The 20,013-nt window shown below is 39.3% G+C and overlaps 1 protein-coding gene across 1 annotated transcript in view; it reads right to left on the minus strand.

Moving 5' to 3' along the window:
* The window catches only part of LOC127573201 (CREB-binding protein-like), a 117,744-nt gene that overhangs the window by 25,928 nt on the left and 71,803 nt on the right, over positions 1-20,013 (minus strand). Inside the window, exons 18-20 of the mRNA XM_052021201.1 lie at positions 12,159-12,398; positions 10,791-10,879; positions 3,752-3,832 (exon numbers count right to left, since the gene is read on the minus strand). Coding sequence (XP_051877161.1) covers positions 3,752-3,832; positions 10,791-10,879; positions 12,159-12,398 — 410 coding nt within the window. The remainder of the gene's footprint in view (positions 1-3,751; positions 3,833-10,790; positions 10,880-12,158; positions 12,399-20,013) is intronic.

Below are 20,013 nucleotides of genomic sequence, written 5' to 3' on the forward strand. Positions count from 1 at the left end.
GTTTGCATCCGAGGCACCAGTTTCCTGTAGAGCAACTGGGAAGTTGGTGGCATACTGCTGCTTGTGCCCTGGTGATCAGAGGCCATTTGCTGTTCAGAAAGGCAAACTTTTGTGAAGTGTCAGAAACATTGACGGGTTATATGACGGACAGAAGGTGTGGTTTGAACAGCTTCCTGATTCGCTGATGGCTAAAGGACCTGGAGCTAAGTCCATGTTCTCCATCTCAGCAAAGGGCCCCAGTGCATAGATTCGGGGAGAGCTTCTTGTGGCCATGAGAGCTTTTGGCAGATTTATTAGTTAGATGACATGCAGTGACGGCTGGTTGACCCTGATTCAGTAAACCGACTCCTGCTTGGGCATTTCATCACTCTGTGTAGCATCATGTTGAAAGTAAATGGCACGGCATGGTGGTTATCAAGCTGAAGATTTTCCTGCACGACTCAGTTCTGGAATTGGAAGTGATTCTGCCGTTGGTTGTGGATGACCATCTTGGACAATACTGAAGGCATATATTGCCATTAACGTCAATAGATATGTGATTAACTTCAGAGTAAAGATACATCACAGTTGTTCCTTTTTGAAAAACATAATTTTACTATTACTTACTGACTTACCAAGGATAAAAAATAGTACTGTCATTGACCATGTTTTTGAGCTGTACAGCAGTAAAAATTGGTAAAAAATAATTGGTAAAATTGTTTTATTTATTGTCACCTGTACTGAGGTACAGTGAAAACTTTGTTTTGTATGTCATCCATACAGATCATTTCATCACATCAGTACATCGAGGTAGTACAATGGAAATAATATAGAATGCAGAATAAAGTGTTACAATTACAGAGAAACTGCAGTGCAGGTAGACAGTAAGGTCAAGAGTCCATTCTTATCGTACTAGGGGACTGTTCAATAGTCTTGAGCCTGGTGGCACATGCTTTCAGGCTTTTGCATCTTCTGCCCAATGTCTGGGGTAGGTGGGGTCTTTGATTATGTTGGCTGCTTCACCAAGGCAGCGAGAAGTGTAGACAGAGTCCATGGTTCCCATGATGTGCTGAGCTGTGTCCACAACCCTCTGCAGTTTCTTGCAGTCTCGGGCAGAGCAGTTGCCGTACCAAGCCATGATGCATCTGGATAGGGAGGTTGTATACGTCAGAGAGGCCAACCTTTGTTGCCATTGTAATGCTGGAGAAACAAGTGGGTCTGTCAAGCTTTTTCCACAGATTTACATATAATTGAGAGTTGTCTTTTAATTTCTGCCTTGCTGCTTCATGTACATTGCATATTGTAGGAGAGAGAAATGAACAATGTTACCACTCAGTGTCACCTGCTGCTTGAGCTTCATTCAGGCGGCACACTCTTCAGTCATCTGTACATTGGTTTTTGCCCACTTCATTTCTAGGTTAACAAGAGGGTTTCGGTGAATGAGCATGCTTCAAGTCTATCAACATTGATAGACTGGTTAACCCCTTGCTGCTTAGTGCTGCTCCCAGCTGACTCTGGTAAAGTGTACAGTGCAGGATCTAGTCTAATGGCACAAGGAAACAGGTTTGCCACACTGGTACAATCTTGATACCAAACCATGAGTCTCTCCCATCCCATGACTGTGGCTGACTTTATCCATGTCGAATCATTTCACCAGAACTGCAGCCTTTTGTAGGGGTTCAATTCCGGAAAGGAACAGACTGAGAGGCATGGGTAAACAATGTTACCCAAACACACTAAAACTTCTGCCACTTAAATGAGGAACGTCACTATAATGGTGTCGTTAACAATCTGTGTGTGAAACCACACCGTTTCCTGCAGAGGTTTTCTATAAGTGCATCTTTGACTCTGGCAGGCAGAACTCTAGCAAATAACTTGTTGTGCGAGAGATGTGATAGCATGATGGCCCTCGCACACTTGTTTACATATCACATCCTTTTAAAAAAAAGGGTGAGACTTCTTAAGAGCTGAATGTCTTGAAAAGCAGATGCAGTTAAATGGAACTGTATATCAAACAGCTCAGGTTTTCAAGCAACGAGTGGCATTTGAAGTGCAGTAACCAAAACTAACACTGTGGTAATGGGCCTTATTATCGTATTATGTTCAGGTGGAGGATGAGTATTTAAAGATCTCTCCAAACTCAAACCATTTAAAGCACATGGACACCTGTGTTTTGATTAATGTTCCTCAAAAAGTGAAGAGCCAATCCTGTCAGAGAAGTGTCAGCAAATATGAAGCTACATAGGCAAAAACAAACTCAGCAGTTAACATTGAATACCAACCAACTAACATATTGAGATGAGCTATACTGTTTGTCAGTGGAATTCAAGTGACTGAAACTGTGCAATACTCTAGTCAGACTGTACCTTAACCAATATCCCAGTCCAGTTTGGATCATTGGATACAAAGGAAATCTTCAGATAGTGATACAGACACCTGCCATAAGGCTGGTTAAATTTTGGGACAGAAATCTGATCCCCTCTGCTTTAAAGAGAGAAGCTGATGGGTTATCCTACATAGATATATATTAAAAATATATAGAAAAGTTTAGAGTCAGGTGAAGTAAATATTGATAGTGGGACGTGAAAGCATACATCAAAGTTGGTGAATGGTGAGGAAGTCATTCAGACAAATCCATTACTGTTGTTGACCAGGTTAAGTTAAAGCAAAAACACAGAGATAATTAGGAGACAGTTGGAGGATGTGACGCAGAGAGGAGGAAGCATCATGGGAATGAGATGAATGTTCAGTTTACCTCAGGATGAGCTTCACCCTTCAGAGCACTGAACAACCAATGGTAGATTAATCAGCATCGATGCATTTACCAATCTGCATACTATGTTAAACAGTAAATTTATGGCATTTGTAAGTTGAAGAAAACCTTCTCAACTATTGAAAGAACTGTTCAGAAAGACTTGAAACTAATGAAATAAGACGACTAACATTTCCCAGTATTAAAGGCCTCTTGCTACCAACTGAAGAGAAAGAACCAAGGTTATAGCCACCATTTCTCTCTTCTATAGCAACCTTAAAACAATAACCAAGATATACTTCACTGGCAAAAGAGAATTACAATGGAAAGTATTAAACTCTCCTCTGGAATGTGTCTCCGTTGTTTTTCACAATTTAGTTAGATTGTTTGTGGAGGGATAGGTTCAGTGAAAGCAACGAAAACAGGTGATGGATATCAGAACCAATTACGTAAAGTACAGGGGAGATAGAAGTTAAAATACAGGGAATTCATATGTGGTCTCATATACAATGTTTGAGTTCATTTCATGCAAGACCACTTGAATGATTAATGTTATACAAGTTCTACTTCAGGAATAAACAGCTGCTTTCCAGTAAACAGAGATTGTCCCCAGGTTACAAGAAATATTCTAATGATCAAAAGAATTCTGATATCCAATATTCATTTGTTTGGAAGATTCAAGAGTATCTTCCTTCACAAAGATGACAGAATTAATGACATTAGTGTCTCACCTCTAAGCATTTTAATTATATTCAGCATTTTTTATACATTCAAGAACCACTGTTATTCCTCAATGGTGAAATTTTCAATGTAGAAGTCCCACCAATGTTTTACTTTTATTCATCTCAGGTCATGGTTCCAAAAATATTCCAGTCCTGCACAGCAGGGGATATTTGAGAAAACAAGTTCTCAGTTCAGGATATATTTATTTCAAAATGAGGAGATTAAAGGATAAAATTGGCCATCGCTAATTCCATTAGGAAACGACAACACGCAGAAACAAATAAAGTTGTTACTTACGTTTGCGGCTGGGCAGGATCGTCACCCAGAGTGACACTGTCGCCTTGGATCTCATTGAAGCACTTCTCACAGAAGTGATACCTGTCAGCAAGAAGGCCATATTTGGGTGAACTGTTCGTCCACACAACACAGCCAGCCCAGCAACGGAGCCACCAATCAGAGAGGAGGGCAGATCACCACGGCGAGAGGTTTGGTTGGTTGATTGATGAGATTACGGGTCAGTGTTTTACCAGGGTTGGGTCAGGTCAATGTGGACAATGGGGAGGGGAGGGTTAAGAAAAAAGGGGAAGGAACAAACAGCACAGACAAAGTAAGACGGAACACCAAGACAACACAGAGCAGAAAGCCAAGGCAAAGCATAGATTAGCATTTGGTCTCATTGGATAGGTTAAAAAGCAACACCACTACATAATTAAATCATTAAAATTTGATTCATGGGCATGTTGCATCTTTGGATTATTGGTATTGGCATTAGTGCTTTAACCAAAAAATTTAGCATGTTTCTTGGGGTAGTTTATGGTTACTGTGTTTATGCAGAAGGGCAATAAACCCATGACTGCACCATGTTCTGGCAGTCTCATATTTCCTTTCTGATTTTGTTAATTGCCAATGAGAATTCCCCTAAATAAGTTAAGAACCGATTTCCCAAGCTGAATCCTCAATCAATATTCTGAACTGTTTGCTGGTGTCCAGAAATTCAATCAACACATTGCAAATTTTGCCCAGACAAGTGAGAGAGCTTGCTTTCCTTCCTGCTTATGTCTAGAGCCAAGCTTTACAACAGGCAACATTGAAGGTGAGGGATGTAATTCTGGCTTGCAATAGCATGAACCCAGCGTGATTGTGCAGTGTTTTATGGTCCAGGTATAGTATAGTATATCCATGAGGAGTACTTTTAAGTATTGGGGGGGGGTTGGGGGAAACCTGGTGTCATTACAATCAGCAGTTGGGCAAGGTGGGGATCAAAATGCAAAGCCCCATGTGGAGAAAATTTGCGATGTGCAAGTAAATCATTCTACAGTTCAAAATAGTTTACGAATATTTGACTTGTAACTAAGTTTAATATATTTTTCTTCCCCTCCCAAATGTTTATCCCCTCAAAAAATGGCCAGATTCCTAAATCTAGTCATTCTACAAAATGCCTTGGCAAACAAATTGCCAAAATAGGACAAACTTGTACTAGCATTATATTAAATTGACAGATATCACAAATGTACATGCCATCATTCAAATCCTCGATTAATATTTGAATGTCACATTACATACAGCATTTGGAGTTTCTGAACAGTCACGAGTGCTTGGTGATTTAAGAAATCTGTTGTGGCACAACCACCACATATAATACAACATTTTATAATCTGTCTCATGGCTTAGATGGGTGAGTTTATAATAAAGAAAAATCCTACAAACTACTGAGCTGAGCTTGTGCCTTCCATGTGGAGTTAACATCCAAGCCTGATCTGGAGACCACATGTTAAAATTGCTCAGGTAAGGCAGAATAAAGCCCTTTAGTCAGGCATGGTTTGTAGATCTCCCTACAGTGCCTGTTGATAAGGATGGTGGTGCAGGCTTAACAGCTTACTCCTCTACCTAAATTCCTATTGCTTCCTTTTAAGGTTCCTAACTAATTTTCTAGAATCTTCTGATTTTGCTTTTAGTTTAAATCCTAGGAAAAGTTCTAATAAAAAACGTGAACATTTACAATTCAGCTCCTTAAACTGTTTGCAGTTATTGAAATCTGAATGAAGTTGGAAATGATGCTAGACCTGACTATGCACTCTAGACCATTAGAAAACCCAAATGCATGCTAAAAATTTGAGTGATAAAATAACAAAGAAGCTGGCTGGGCTGGGCTGCGATAAGCTGCATGGCCACAGAACAAAGCAAATCTGGTCACCTGTAGTAATAGTAAGGGTAACTATGCAAGACAAAGATTCACAGGAGTTTGAAGGTGAGGGGTGAGCAAAGGGAACGTGAATGCATCCACAAAGCAGTACCAAATATTACACAGAAGACATATACAGATCATTTTAGAACTAAGGGTGCCACAACCTAAGAATGTAGTAAAACAAAAAAATAATTCCTACAATTTACAAATTGGAACAAGTATTCAGAATTAAAGACTTGTTTCTGCCCTAACAAAAAGAACTGCCTAACACGCTAATTTATTTAAAGCAGACTTACCTTTCAGTTCTGTTCCCATGCATTTATGGTTATCAAGTCATTGGTGTAACAGGGAGATTCCAAATTGGTTTTTTGCACAAGTACATAATGGGATGTGGGGCAGAATGCACAAGTAGCTCCACACAGGCATGCAATTTCAGGATGGTGCAGGGAAGCAGGGCAGCCAGTTACTGACAGCTTCAGAGTGACCTTTTTCTCTGATGCTCCTTGGATCAGGCAACAGGAGGTTAATGATACTGCCAGCTTATCCCAGCGGTGGATTCTCTTGTATCTTAAACAAAGCACTCATGCCTGCCTCAGCTTAGACTTGTTTGCACTTCTCAGATTTGGACATAGTGCAATTCAGGTGTTGCTACATACCTTTTGCTGTAAGCACAGGTAGCTCATACATGCACTAATAATTAAAAAACTATAATTGAGATGCCTTAAGATGGATAATAGTGCTATAATGCACTGCCATACAGGATAATGTTCTGGAAAGTTTTGTAATGGGTCATTATACACTTTTATACTCAGGGCAATCTTTACATAACGGTTGGTTACATTGCAGTATTTACTCCAGAGATGCAATTCCCTTTCTAACATTGCACGGTAATAAAACAAAACCAAATCCACCTACCAGAGGTAACATTGGTGGAAAGGAATCTTGAAATAAGAGTAAATTCTCTAGGTTAATAGTACTCAAAATAGTGGCTGCAAAGTTCTAAAGTGATTTAATTTAGCAGATTCAGAACAGAAACAAGAGCTCCTTCAACTGTTTGAGAAACATCCTTAGTCACTAATACCACTTAATTTTAGCAAGACAGTCTGAACTGAACTTGAATATATTCTCAATATCATGGCACCCTTAGCTTAAGCAAATGTGTGGTTCCTATAAAAGATTTAATTATCAGGTGGTTTTATTTTTAAAATGGAATTTTACAAAGACTGTCATGTAGAATAATACATTTTTTTTGTTCCAATGCAACATGAAGTAACAGGAAATGATTTGTCAAATGCACAGCCCTTATATTAAAGAACTGATGTCAATTAACACAATTTACCTTAGGTATCATGATTCTATTGGGGACTCTTTTCCTAGCTATAGGTATAGCCACTATGGCATTCAACTGTTCAACTTGCTTTAACTTTCTGGTAATTACAGATAAACAAAAAATCCCATTGTTTAACTGAATGGGTTTGCACCTGGCCAAACCTTTTTGCTTTAGTTTTAACATGGGCATTCCTAAGAACTGTAATATATGTGAATGTAATTCCTGATATTAAGCACTTATGAAATTGTACGTGGGCTTTTGTGTGAAATCAAATTTCTCTTACTTTCACTGGAACCACACTTTCAAAAGGTTATTCCATACTTAGGACAATCTTGCTGTCCATGGTTAGGACTGGATGCTGCTTTCTGGTAAAACTTGGCACTGCTGTGAATTCAACTGTGTCCACATGACCGTAAAGAAACAAGAAACAACCAATAGGTGGATGAAGAGCGTGAGCTGACGCCCTCTTGTTGGCTCTCTCATTCACACACACCCAAGCTCCTGCCTCACTGCAAGGTTCTGAATGGCACCAGGAAGTTCATTCACTTGTCTGAACACACACAGGATACATACACACACTCACTCAAATAATAACAGCAAATTGTCATTCTGGAAGGAAAAAAAAAATTTAATTGAGTTGCACAGCATATACTTTAAAATGCAATGTCAAATGGGTTTATTGATATATAGAAGCAATAAAATCCCAAATCCAAATTCTAACTACTGTGTCAACTGATTTTGTCTTCATCAATCTGTACAATGTAATACGAATCTGAATTCTCACGTAGAATCCTAACATGGCAGTCTGATACTAGCAGACATGCTGCTCATCAGGACTCTGTTAACCAAGATCTTCTGATTTATACACCAGCTTAAAAATGAGTCCTCAGAACATTACCAGAGATATTGTAAGCCTTGCAAATTACTTGGTAGTATCAGAGTGTTGTTTAGGTATATCAAACACTTGCAGTCTGATATTTTACTGAAGGCAAAACTATACATAGAGAGTGGTTTTTGAAGTAAAGATACATACTTTAAAACAGAAACAGCGAAGAACATATCTGGGACTTAGCATATCCTAAATTCCTTGCTGGTGCCAGTTAAAACCTTGCCTCTGATTTCTTTCTGTCCAGCAGCTCACACAGCCACAGCTCTGCACACAGAAATACTCAAGTTCAACAACAATAAGCTGGCTTTGGTCTATATGGTTGCAGTTCGGTTATAACACTTTCAAACAACAAGATTCACTAACTCAAGAATGGATCATTGGAACTCTTGGATGACAAACCATGTACATTTCAGGTTAAGTCACTTAAATCCTCTGTCCACATTTCTAAAGTGCTTTTTCCTTTAATTCCCAGCTTTTTAGATTTGAATTTGCTATTAATGAGCCAAATTTAAAAATTCTGTCAAGTGGGTTCAGACATACAAAAATAAGTCAAATATTCAGCAATCGTGATTAAAATGCAGCTAGTATTTTAAATGCCTTTGCCTTGGTCTATCTACTAGCATAAAAGTATAATTTATGCTAGTTACCACAGTTAATTACTAATTAACTGCTAGTTAATTAGAAAAAGTAACTGCTAATTACCACAGTTGCAAATTCAAAAACACAATCAGACAACTGAAATGTTGATTGGATTTAGTTGGCTCTTCTAATCACTGTTTGATTCTAAAGTGATCTCTCTCTACACACACACACACACACACACACACACACACACACACATATATATATATATATATATATATATATATATATATATATATATATACACACACACACAAATCTGTTCATTTCCTCAGCATATACTAACAAGCCCTGCCAATCTACTCTGTTTATCAAAGTATTTGGGTGCAATAAGTACTAACATTTCAACAACAGTCATGGCAATGAATATAATACAACAAAATTAGTTTAAGTTCTGATTCATGAGATTTGATTAAAGTTGTATACAGGCAAAGCTCTTGCCTTTTAAGAGCTGAAGTGGGAGGCCACTCTACTGACTGTGCATTCCTCCACCCATCCACCACCACTGTTCTTCTTTGGAAACAAACATAAGATAGAAATATGTTTACTATTGGAAGCGACACAAATAATCTTTTTAAAAAAAAACAGGAAGTTGATGATCCAGTTAAAAACAAAATTGCTCTGTAATTCTGAAAATAGGGACAGGGAGCAGCAAACCAGAGGTTATACTGAGTAAATGACCAATTAGGCTCTTGTTAGAATATTGTATCCAGTCTTAGGTGCTTTCCTTTGGAATGATATCAAGACATTAAGTGACTGGTTGCTACAAAGATGGAAAGCTCTTAAGAGTTGAGAAACTGGAATTCTGTCCACTGGGACAAAGGGATCCAATTTTTCTACAACATAAAGTGCATTGAAAAGAAAGGCTTACCTTTCCTGCTTAATTAGAGGACATCAATTCAAAATAAATTGTGAAAGAACAAAGATGGAAGTCAAAAGAATTATATTTTCCATACAAGAACCCGTGGCACACAGAGTACCCAACTAGGATTGGTAGAAACAGATTATGTAACATCTCAAAGAGAAGTGAATACATATTTGAAAAAAAGAGACATTTTAAAAGATGTAAAGGTGGCAGTATTGTGGGGAGGGAGGTGGGTGTAGAGTGAGGTGGACAGGTGGGAAATGAAACAGGTGATTCTTTCAGAGAGCTGCCACAGGCGCAGATGATTAAGTGGTCTACCATGTACTGTTAAATGTTATGTACAATTCTGTTAAAGACAGCCTCCTTGCAGAGCTTCACTACTTTGACTCTCTCGCTGCATTGATTATTTTAAGAATTTTTCACAGGGGTCAGCGTTTGGATTCAAGGATAGCTCTATGGTTATCCAGTCCTAGGATGAAACCCTCAGGTGAACATGTAACAGTGACCAGCCAGCAATGTGATGGCTGAGGATCAGCTCCATTTATTGCAAACAGATGAATGCATATCTAGTTGAAAACTTACTCTTTAATTTTCATAACCAAACTGAAAATGTCAGGGGGTCTAGGAACAAGCTCTGACAATTTTATCAGCGGCTGAACCTGAGTTTATTTCAATCTGCATTTTTCAAATTTCCACCTTCTGCTCTTGCTTTTTCAGGTGTTGGAAACTTCAGCTGCCCAGCCACAAAACTCATTAGCTTATTAAAAAACATCACGTTAATGGATGCTACAAGCACACTTGGGAACAAGGATGCACAATATGGAATGTGAACTCTACATCTTCCAACAAGCTAATTTTGTAAAGGAGCCAAAATGTGACAAGAAATAGTTTATAAAATTTGATTAAACTTAAAAATAAACATTGTTCTTAATAACATACTTAACTGCAAAGTTCCAGATCTTCCCCACCCATACAATAATTCAAATGCTACTATAAACCCAAAGGAGCAAAAACAATCCCACAATCTAGCCCTAAAAGGGCAATTTTGTGCAAACAAACATACACGAGTACATTTAGCATATAGGAATAAGGACTGCACAACACACAGTGTGACATCTACCTCTCTACTAACTAAAACGGCAAAATCTCAAATAAGTCATAGCATTAAATAGTTCACAGTTACATCTCTTACAGATCCTAGTTCGTTGGCTTCCATTCCCAAAGGCTTTATTAATCCTAGATTTATAACATAATTGTACCTAAATAGAAATATGCCACAGAAATAATCAAAATGATGTTTTCCTAAAGTTTACCTACAACTAGGCAATGAACTTGGTTTGTCACTAAGAGAACAATTTCCATTCTGTATCTTTTCCATCCTCCCTCAACACAATGTGCAACACCCCCATCCCACTATTTCCTTACCTGTTCTGATAGCTGAAATACGTGGCGTCGCGAGGGATTGTACACAACTGTTTTCCATAGCAGCACAACGTCTGAGGGGAGAACTCGTACTAAGAAAAAGAAAATGCAAAACAACAATTTTAGCTGATCAAAACTGTGGCAATTGTGTCAGAGAGTTAAATTCAGTTCAGGAGCAAACAAATTAAATGCAGCAACTTTGGCCTTTTCAGCACTACAGTAAAGTGAACAATCTATGCTTCTTACTAACTTTAATCTTGCTAATTTTATTGCAGAATATAGACCACAGGACTACGAAAAAATCTGCAGCACTAAGATAAACAATATACGCAGGGCAACAAGTTTCTTCAGGCTTTTTGTGAAAATGGATCTACAAAGGTGAAGGATACTGGCTCTGGAGAATTTAACACTTTCCCACTTCACATCCATCCTCCAAGTTATTAATATACATTGTAAACAGTTGTGGTCCCAGCAAATACCCTGTATCACCCCACTGCTCGCCGAACTAAATGGGATGCCTTCATTCCTACTTGTTCCTTCCTGCCTGTTAGCCAATCCTCTGCTGTGCCAATATATTACCTCCAACATCAGTATCCCCAATGTCAAGTTCCCAGTTTTGATGTCCTTGTAACCATGTCTCTCTAACGGCTTCAGATCATACCTGATTACCTCTGTGCTGGTAGTTCATTTACTTTATCATGAATGCTTGTTCATTAAGATACAAAGCCTTTAGGCTTGCCTTTTTGCTAATTTTAATCACCTTTATTTGCACTGTAAGTCTATTTGCGTCTCATCCTTGATTTTGTTGCCTTCCAGTTTTGCTTTTTACTGTTCTTTCCTTCATTTCTGTCCTCAATTTTCTCTCCTTAGTCACCCTGCTTATGTTCCCAACCCCCTACCATTCCAGTTTAAACCGTTCCCCAACAGCAGTAGAGTTATCTTTGAGAGATAATTCTCCACAGATGCTGCCTAATCCACTGAGTATTTACAACACTTAGCTTTTATTTCCTATTTCCAAAATCTGCAGTTTTTTGTTGCTCTACAATTAGTTTGCACAAAATGTTAATGAAAGTGAAAAACGAGGGTAAGGTATGTGGGAGCAGATGACAGGCAAACAAAACATTTCTCAAATTTTATTTGACAGACTCTGATGCTAGTAAATGAATACTACTCTTCATATTTACACTAGTGATAACGTAGTGTAGACTTTGTCTAGAATTGGCAGAGTTCTTAATTACAATTAAGCAATTGATTAAAAACAAAATCAAACCATTGACAGAAGAAAATATAATAGACATGATGCAAACTGTACACTAAGTATTTTCTCTATCACAAAGCACCTTAGTTTTTTTTTGATATAAAGGATCTTACCTTTCGTCCACAGCAGTAGCCAAGAGATTGCATGACTGGATCAATCTCAAGCTCAAAGACCTCGGCTAATTTTGTACAGTATTTATATACACGTGAAGTCTTGCGATTGTACAACCATGCATTGTTGAACATCAACCATACATCTTCTACATACTGCCATGGCTCCTGGTACTGCCCAGTATCCAGCTTCCGTTTTATTGTCGACAGATCCATAGGATTCTTCACTATATCAAAATAATCCTGTACAGAATACGTGAAGGAGAAATATTCAGTCATCAATTACAACACTCTGCAGTCTTCAAGTATAACAAATCAAAGCTTGAGGACCATATTTTCCTCTCAATTAGTATAAAATGCAAGTGCAGATTTGCAAAACTTCATTTTTAAAGAAAAACTCAAAGAATCTTTAAAATGAGATAAGATTATATGCAAGTGGCCAGCATTCGAAGTTTAGGTAACTTCAAGGCTATTGACATCCATTATGTCTTTCAATTCATCTGTACACTTTAAGTTAAAAATGGTAAAGCCTCTCTGCATTTTGAAGCTTTTTATTTTTGCTGGAAGTATTTTGGTTCCTTATGACCACTTTCCTAAATGGTTCCCACTTCTCTTCATTCCAGAAAGTTTAATCTTTAACTCTTATGTAGGTAAATTTGCAGCATAGCCTAAGATTATTTCAATTATGGATTTAATTGCAAGGTAATAAAACAGTGGTGAGACTCTTCTGTCTAAATGGCTGGTTTAATTGTCAAACAAGTTTGGTGCATAAAACAAGCAAGTGCTAAGAATTGTCACTAAACTGAGCCTACTAAGCTGGCAGAAAATAAAGAGTCTATGACAGTTGTGCTTAGCAATGCATTAGCAACATTTTTACATTCTGGTTCCTTTCCATTTCACACTAACCATGGAAGTCATCTTGTTTAACTATTGCTCTCTGAAAACTGGCTGACACTTTTCAGGCTGGAGACTATCTTGGGCGAGAAAAGTGGCTAGGACCAAGCAGATTTACATTATTTTCCATTAAATCATTTAAAATGTTACCAATCTATCAATGACATTTCTGTAAGTAAAGCTGGTTTTTATTCCCTATGTCTTGTGACAGAATTTAAAAATCCAAAGTACAGAGTTATGTATTTGACTTTTGAAAGAATCTATGCACGTTGCTCACATTCATTGGGGTGTACTGCAGCTTATTCCACCATCCTAAACATGAAGTCATCATTGCTGGATGTGGTTATTTTGGGACATAGTTTGTTCACCAGCATTTTCAACAACAGTGGACTCTTTTGATCAAAGGCCTCACTGCCTTTTAGCGTGAAGATAAGCAGAACCAATTGTTAGTTAATAGCTCACAAATGCATTACAATGCCTGTGAATATTTCAAAAGCTTGTATTTAAAAGAAATGCTATATTTGTGCTCAAACTGTTACTGTAAACACCACAATCCCAATGAAGGTTCTGACTACGTTTTGCAGTATTATACTGCAATATACAGATAACTATATAAGAATTAAAATACATAAAGGCCATTTAGCAACACACACTACAACAGCATAACTTGAGGGGAGGTAGCATGGAGTCTAGTTTGGGTTCCTTTCTGGCATATCAAAATTCCATTCTTCTGCTAAAAATATGTGCATATAGGGTGTCACAGCGACACAGCTAGTAGAGCCACTGCTTTACCCGGGGTCAATACTGACCTCCAGTGCTGTTTGAGTGGAGTTCACGCATTCTTCCTCTAAGCGTGTAGCTTTTCTCCAGATGTTCTGGTTTCCTCCAAAATCCCCCAAAAAATGGTATGGGTTGCTTGGTTAACTGGCCACTATAAATTGACTACTGTGTAGGTGAGTGGTAGAACCTGGCAGCAGCTCATGAGAATTTGGGGAATATAATAAAATGGGATTAAGGTAGGCTTAATGTTGGGTAGTTGATGGTCAGTGCAGACTTGGTGGGCCACGGGGCCTGTTTCCATGCTGTATGACTCTATATATAATATGCCATAATAAACCACGAATCAGTGCAACAAAGGAACAGAAAACATCGATAAACGTGGCAAGGAAACATCCTGCTGATTACCATCTGACAGCTGATAACTCAGTATTCCTTCACACCGAACATGTGGGATATTAGGGCAGGAAGGAGACAAAACGTACGATGACTGGGGGACTTCACTCAGTTTCGTCACTTCAAAATAAACTGGCAAAGTCCTGAAGAAGGCACCTGCCATAGCAGGTGGCAGATGAACCAAGGTAAGGGAAAAACCTACTTGACTCACTCTCAACAATCTATCTGTTTCAGTTGCGTCTGACCATGATAGTACTGGTAGGTGTGTGATCACCAGAAGTCCATGTGAAAAACAGTCCCATTTTCAGAAAGATAATGTTCTTACTCAATGGTACCCTCTGATTAGCACAGATGCAGAATAAACACAACAGATCAAAACAGATCAATGACGCACTTGGGTCCATTAACAGCAGGAGAGTTATATTCTACCACTATCAGTCATCATAAACCTGACACATTCTTTTCTTTATCATTGACATTAAGCTTGGGGTACTATGCTGGTTCAACAGAAATTCCATATGTAACTCCTAACAAAAAAGGGAATGGCATTCAGGCCTGGTTGTTAAGTGACAATAACAATCTCCTAGAGGGCAGTGGACTGGATCCCATTGTCCTACAGCCGGCTGTTTTGTGGAGATGCGCTGGATAACTGCAGTGTTCAAGTTAGCTTTATTTTGACTTCTCTGACTACACATCAGGAACAAGCTGGGCATTGGATACTGGTGAATCTCACCTCCTTCTCCACTGCTGGATTCAGCCAGAAATCCAGTATGTTTCTATTTAAAATTAATTTGCAATTAAAAGTACTTTTAGATATTTTTTGAATAGTTATTTTTCACTCATTTAAATCCTTTTAGCTGGTTTAAGCGTTTCTGACTAGAGCAATTTAAAAGCTGTTCAAAGATCTTTGACATCAGAAAGCCACCAATAGGGTATTTGGCAGCTCAGGGGTGGGGCGGCTGCAGCAGCCAGACCTTGAGGGTAAATGGACCCGAAAAATCTCAAACAATGCAGGTGGTGGGGTGCTTAACAATGCTCCCTTAGCAGTTTACTGTGCTACCATTGTAGAAAATACAAATTCAATATTCTGGGTGTTACTATCAATCAGAAACTTAACTGGCTAAAGACCAAGTGAGCAGCTGGGTATCTTGCAGAAACTGACTCACCTTCTGGCCCCCTATAGCCTTCCCTCATCTACAAGACACATCAGAAATGTGATGTTAAATCCTGCAATTGTGCAAATGTGTGCAGTTCCAATAATAACCGAGAAGCGCAGTACTTTGTGTGGATTCAGAATTAACTTGCTCATGGAAGACAGAGGGTGGTGGTAGATGGAGCATATTCTGCCTGGAGGTTGGTGACCAGTGGTGTTCCGCAGGGATCTGTTCTGGGACCCCTGCTCTTTGTGATTTTTGTAAATGACTTGGATAAGGATGTGGAAGGGTGGGTTAGTAAGTTTGCTTATGATACAAAGGTTGGTGGTGTTGGGGATAGTGTAGGAGGTTGCTGTATATTACAAAAGGATATTGCTAGAATGCTGACCTGGGCTGAGAAGTGCCAGATGGAGTTCAACCCAGAAAAGTGTGAAGTGATACACTTCAGGAGATCGAACTTGAAGGCAGAATACAAGGTTAATGGCAGAACTCTTAGCAGTGTGGAGGAACAGAGGGTTCTTGGGGTCCATGTCCATAGATCCCTCAAGGCTGTCGCACAGGTTGATAGGGTTGTTAAGGTGGCGTATGGTGGGTTGGCCTTCATTAGTTGTGGTATTGAGTTCAAGAGCCGCGAGGTAATGTTGCAGCTCTATAAAACTCTGGTTAGACCATACCTGGAGTATTGCGTTCAGTTCTGGTCACCTCATTATAGGAAGGATGTGGAAGTTTTAGAGAGGGTGTAGAGGAGATTTACCAGGATGCTGCCTGGATTGGAGAGCATGTCTTAAGAGGATAGGCTGAGTGGGCTAGGGTTTTTCTCTTTGGAGAGGAGGAGGATGAGAGCTGACTTGATAGAGGTGTACAAGATGATAAGAGGCATACATCGAGTGGACAGTCAGAGACTTTTTCCCAGGATAAAAATGGTTAACATGAGGGTGCATAATTATAAGGTGATTGGAGGAAGGTATAATGAGGGATGTCAGAGGTAAGTTTTCTTTTATACAGAGTGGTGGGTATGTGGAACACACTGCCAGCTGAGGTTATGGGGCAGATAAATTAGGGACATTTAATATACTCTTAGATAGACACATGAATGATAAAGAAATGGAGGGCTATGTGGGAGGGAAGGGTTAGATAGATCTTACAGCAGGATAAAATGTTGGCACAACATTGTGGGCTGAAGGGCCTGTACTGTGCTGTAATGTTCTATGTTCTATCATTAAAGTAAAAACAATCTGTCAACTCATCCAACACCCTGAACAATCACTTAAGCCTCTACTGGAGCAGAACTGAAGATTCACTGTTATACTTAACAAAGTTTCTTTGACCACATCTCCCAAATTCCACAACCTTTAAATCCTAAAAAGACAAGCAGGAAGGACAATGGGGACCCCACTATCTCCAAGCTTCTTTCTAAATCATGCACTATCCAGATGTGGAAATGTAGGACTGTTCCTTCAGTGTCGTTAGGTTAACATCTGCTTACCTAACAGCACTATGGTATATTTTCACTACATCAACTGCGGCAGTTTAAGAAAGGTGCTCACTAAAATGGGAATGGGTAATAAACATGGCCTTATTGATATTCAAACAGATATTATATTATCAGCTTAACAAGAGAAAAGAAGAAAAAGATAGCCAAATTCTGAATTACAGTTTCACTTGCACAAACAACCTCCTGCCATTTGCAACCCATACACAGTGCAGCAGGTGTGTGGTTAAACTTGCAACGTAACTCATTTGTGGCTATAAGAAAAAGCAGAGGGTTTTAAATTTTCTCAGACAAACCACTAAACCACCAGCTTCCTCCAGAACAAAGAAAATGAATATTAAGCTGACATTATGATTGATTCAGTATTTTCCCAGAGAAAATGAAATATAAACCACTGCAGACTTCGAAGAAACTACATTCATCAGGTAAAATGCAAGGACCACTTTTAACTATAGAATGCTGTCAGTTTATCTGTTCATGTTGGACAACAGTTTGTAAAGGAAATATCATGGTCCACAATTTGCCGTTAGATTCCAGTAGTTTCAAATGGAGTTGCTTGTATTTACCCGATTAATTAAAAGTCCAGGAGTTTGATGCATGCATTGTCTAATGCTGAATTTCCAGACTTCATGGACAGTAATGGGCACGGTAATTGGTTAAGAAGCTCAGTTGCTGGATCCCCAAGACTAGGCATGGCACAGATATGTGACTCCATTGATTTCAATGGAGATCATACAGCTGCAGAGAAGACAGCAAAGGGGAAGCCTTTTCAATAATTATTTCTGCATTTTTATTATTAGTGTTTTTAGCTAATTTTGTTTTTATAAAGATGAAATTTAATTTACCTAATTTGTAGCAGTTTTCTGAAATGTCTTTGAATGTCTGAGACATTAATTCTTGTAGCTTTGACAGTCGGCAAAATTATGGGCAGAACTCTGATTGCTACCAAAACTGTAAGAGATGTTTCAAGGGCTCAACTCTGCAATGAACCACTCAGGCCCAATGGGGTCAGCAAGATAGGCCCACTGCATCCGGACCAAATTAAAGGCATTATCTAGGGGAAATGTGGGTGGCAAATGTGCGCACTGAGTTCTTGGCAGTAAGATTTGACCCTACAGTTACAGACTGCTCCCTCTGGGGGAAACAATGATCTTTGTCCTCCATTTCATATATTTAGTTAGCATACCCAAAGACCACTGATTTGGGAAAGAAGCAATTACCATGAGTCACAATGTTATACATTTACACAATAGAAGTATGCATATGTGTTGCAAATGACAGAAATGGCTGTCTGAAGAAAAAGGGACGGATTCCACCCACAATTGAGCCTTCACATCTTGTCAGGGTCATTTTTGAAGAACTATTTATCCAGATTTGGAAGACAGAATACAACTGTATTGTTGCCTTACTCAAAACATTGGAAGTTCCATGCTAGACTCAATACACCCTATCAATTTCCTTTGTCCATATCCACAAGGAATGAATTGACAAACATGGGGAGTTCCAAGCCATTTCTCTCCATTTTATGGGTTTATATCACATCTCTGGGCTAAACCTTGACTTATGTGCCGTCCAAACCACCCTCAGACTATTCCAAAGCGCTTTACAATCAACTACAGTCACTGCTGTGTGGATAAATGCACATAATTTCTATTAGAACATGAGGTCCATGGTCAGCAATTGAATTTCATATTCATATTTTGGGATGTGGGCTTTGTTGGTATCCCTAACTGTCCTTGAGGTGGTGTGGTGAAGCAGGCATTTTCTTGAATTCGTGCAGTCCTTCTAGTGAAGGTGCTCCCACAATGTTTTCTGTTTCAACATAGCAATTATGATGCAAATTGCACAGCCATTTGAAAAGGCAAGGGGTCAAGCATGTTGCTGCAGGTCTGAAGCCCCATCTAGGTAACAACGACAGAGCGTCTCCCCTCAAGGAACATTAGTGAACAAGATGAGGTTTTAGAACACAGAACACTACAGGCCCTTCAGCCCACAATGTTGCACTGACATTTTATTCTGCTTTAAGATCTATCTAATCCTTCCCTCCCACATAGCCCCCCAGTTTACTATCATTCATGTGCCTATCTAAGAGTCTCTTAAATGTCCCTAATGTAACTGCCTCCAACACCACTGCTGGCAGTACGTTCCACGCACCCACCAGTCTCTGTGTAAAAAAACTTACCTCTGACATCCCCCCTTATACCTTCCTCCAATCACCTTAAAATTATGCTCCCTAGTGTTAGCCATTTTCACCCTGGGAAAAAGTCTCTAACTGTCCACGCGATCTATGCCTCTTATCATCATGTACACCTCTATCAAGTCACTTCTCATCCTCCTCTACTCCAAAGAGAAAAGCCCTACCTATCCTCGCTCAACCTATCCTCATAAGACATGCTCTCCAATCCAGGCAGCATCCTGGTAAATCTCCTCTGCACCCTCTCTAAAGCTTCCATATCCTTCCTATAATAGGGTGACCAGAACTGAACATAATACCCCAAGTGCGGTCTAACCAGAGTTTTATCGAGCTGCAACATTACCTCGCGGCTCTTGAACTCAATACCCTGACTAATGAAGGCCAGCATGCCATACGCCTTCTTAACAACTCTATCAACCTGCACGGCAACCTTGAGGGATCTTGAGGGATCTATGAACGTGGACCCCAAGATCCCTCTGTTCCTCCACATTGCTAAGAGTCCTGCCATTAACCTTGTATTCTGCCTTCAAATTCGATCTTCCAAAGTGTATCAATTCACACTTTTCCAGGTCGAACATCCTATCAATGTCCTGTTGTAACCTACAGCAACCTTCTACACTATCCACAACACCACCGACCTTTGTGTCATCTGCAGACTTACTAACCCACCCTTCCACATCTTCATCCAAGACATTTATAAAAATCACAAAGAGGAGGGGTCCCAGAACAGATCCCTGTGGAACACCACTGGTCACCTACCTCCAGGCAGAATACGCTCCATCTACCACCACCCTCTGCCTCCTGTGAGTGAGCCAATTCTGAATCCACAAGTTTCCCTGGATCCCATGCCTCCTGACTTTCTGAATGAGCCTTCCATGAGGAACCTTATCAAATGCCTTACTAAAATCCATGTACACAACATCCACTGCTCTACCTTCATCAATGTGCTTT

Source organism: Pristis pectinata, chromosome 8 (genome assembly GCF_009764475.1).
Source record: "Pristis pectinata isolate sPriPec2 chromosome 8, sPriPec2.1.pri, whole genome shotgun sequence".
Taxonomy (NCBI): Eukaryota; Metazoa; Chordata; class Chondrichthyes; order Rhinopristiformes; family Pristidae; genus Pristis; species Pristis pectinata.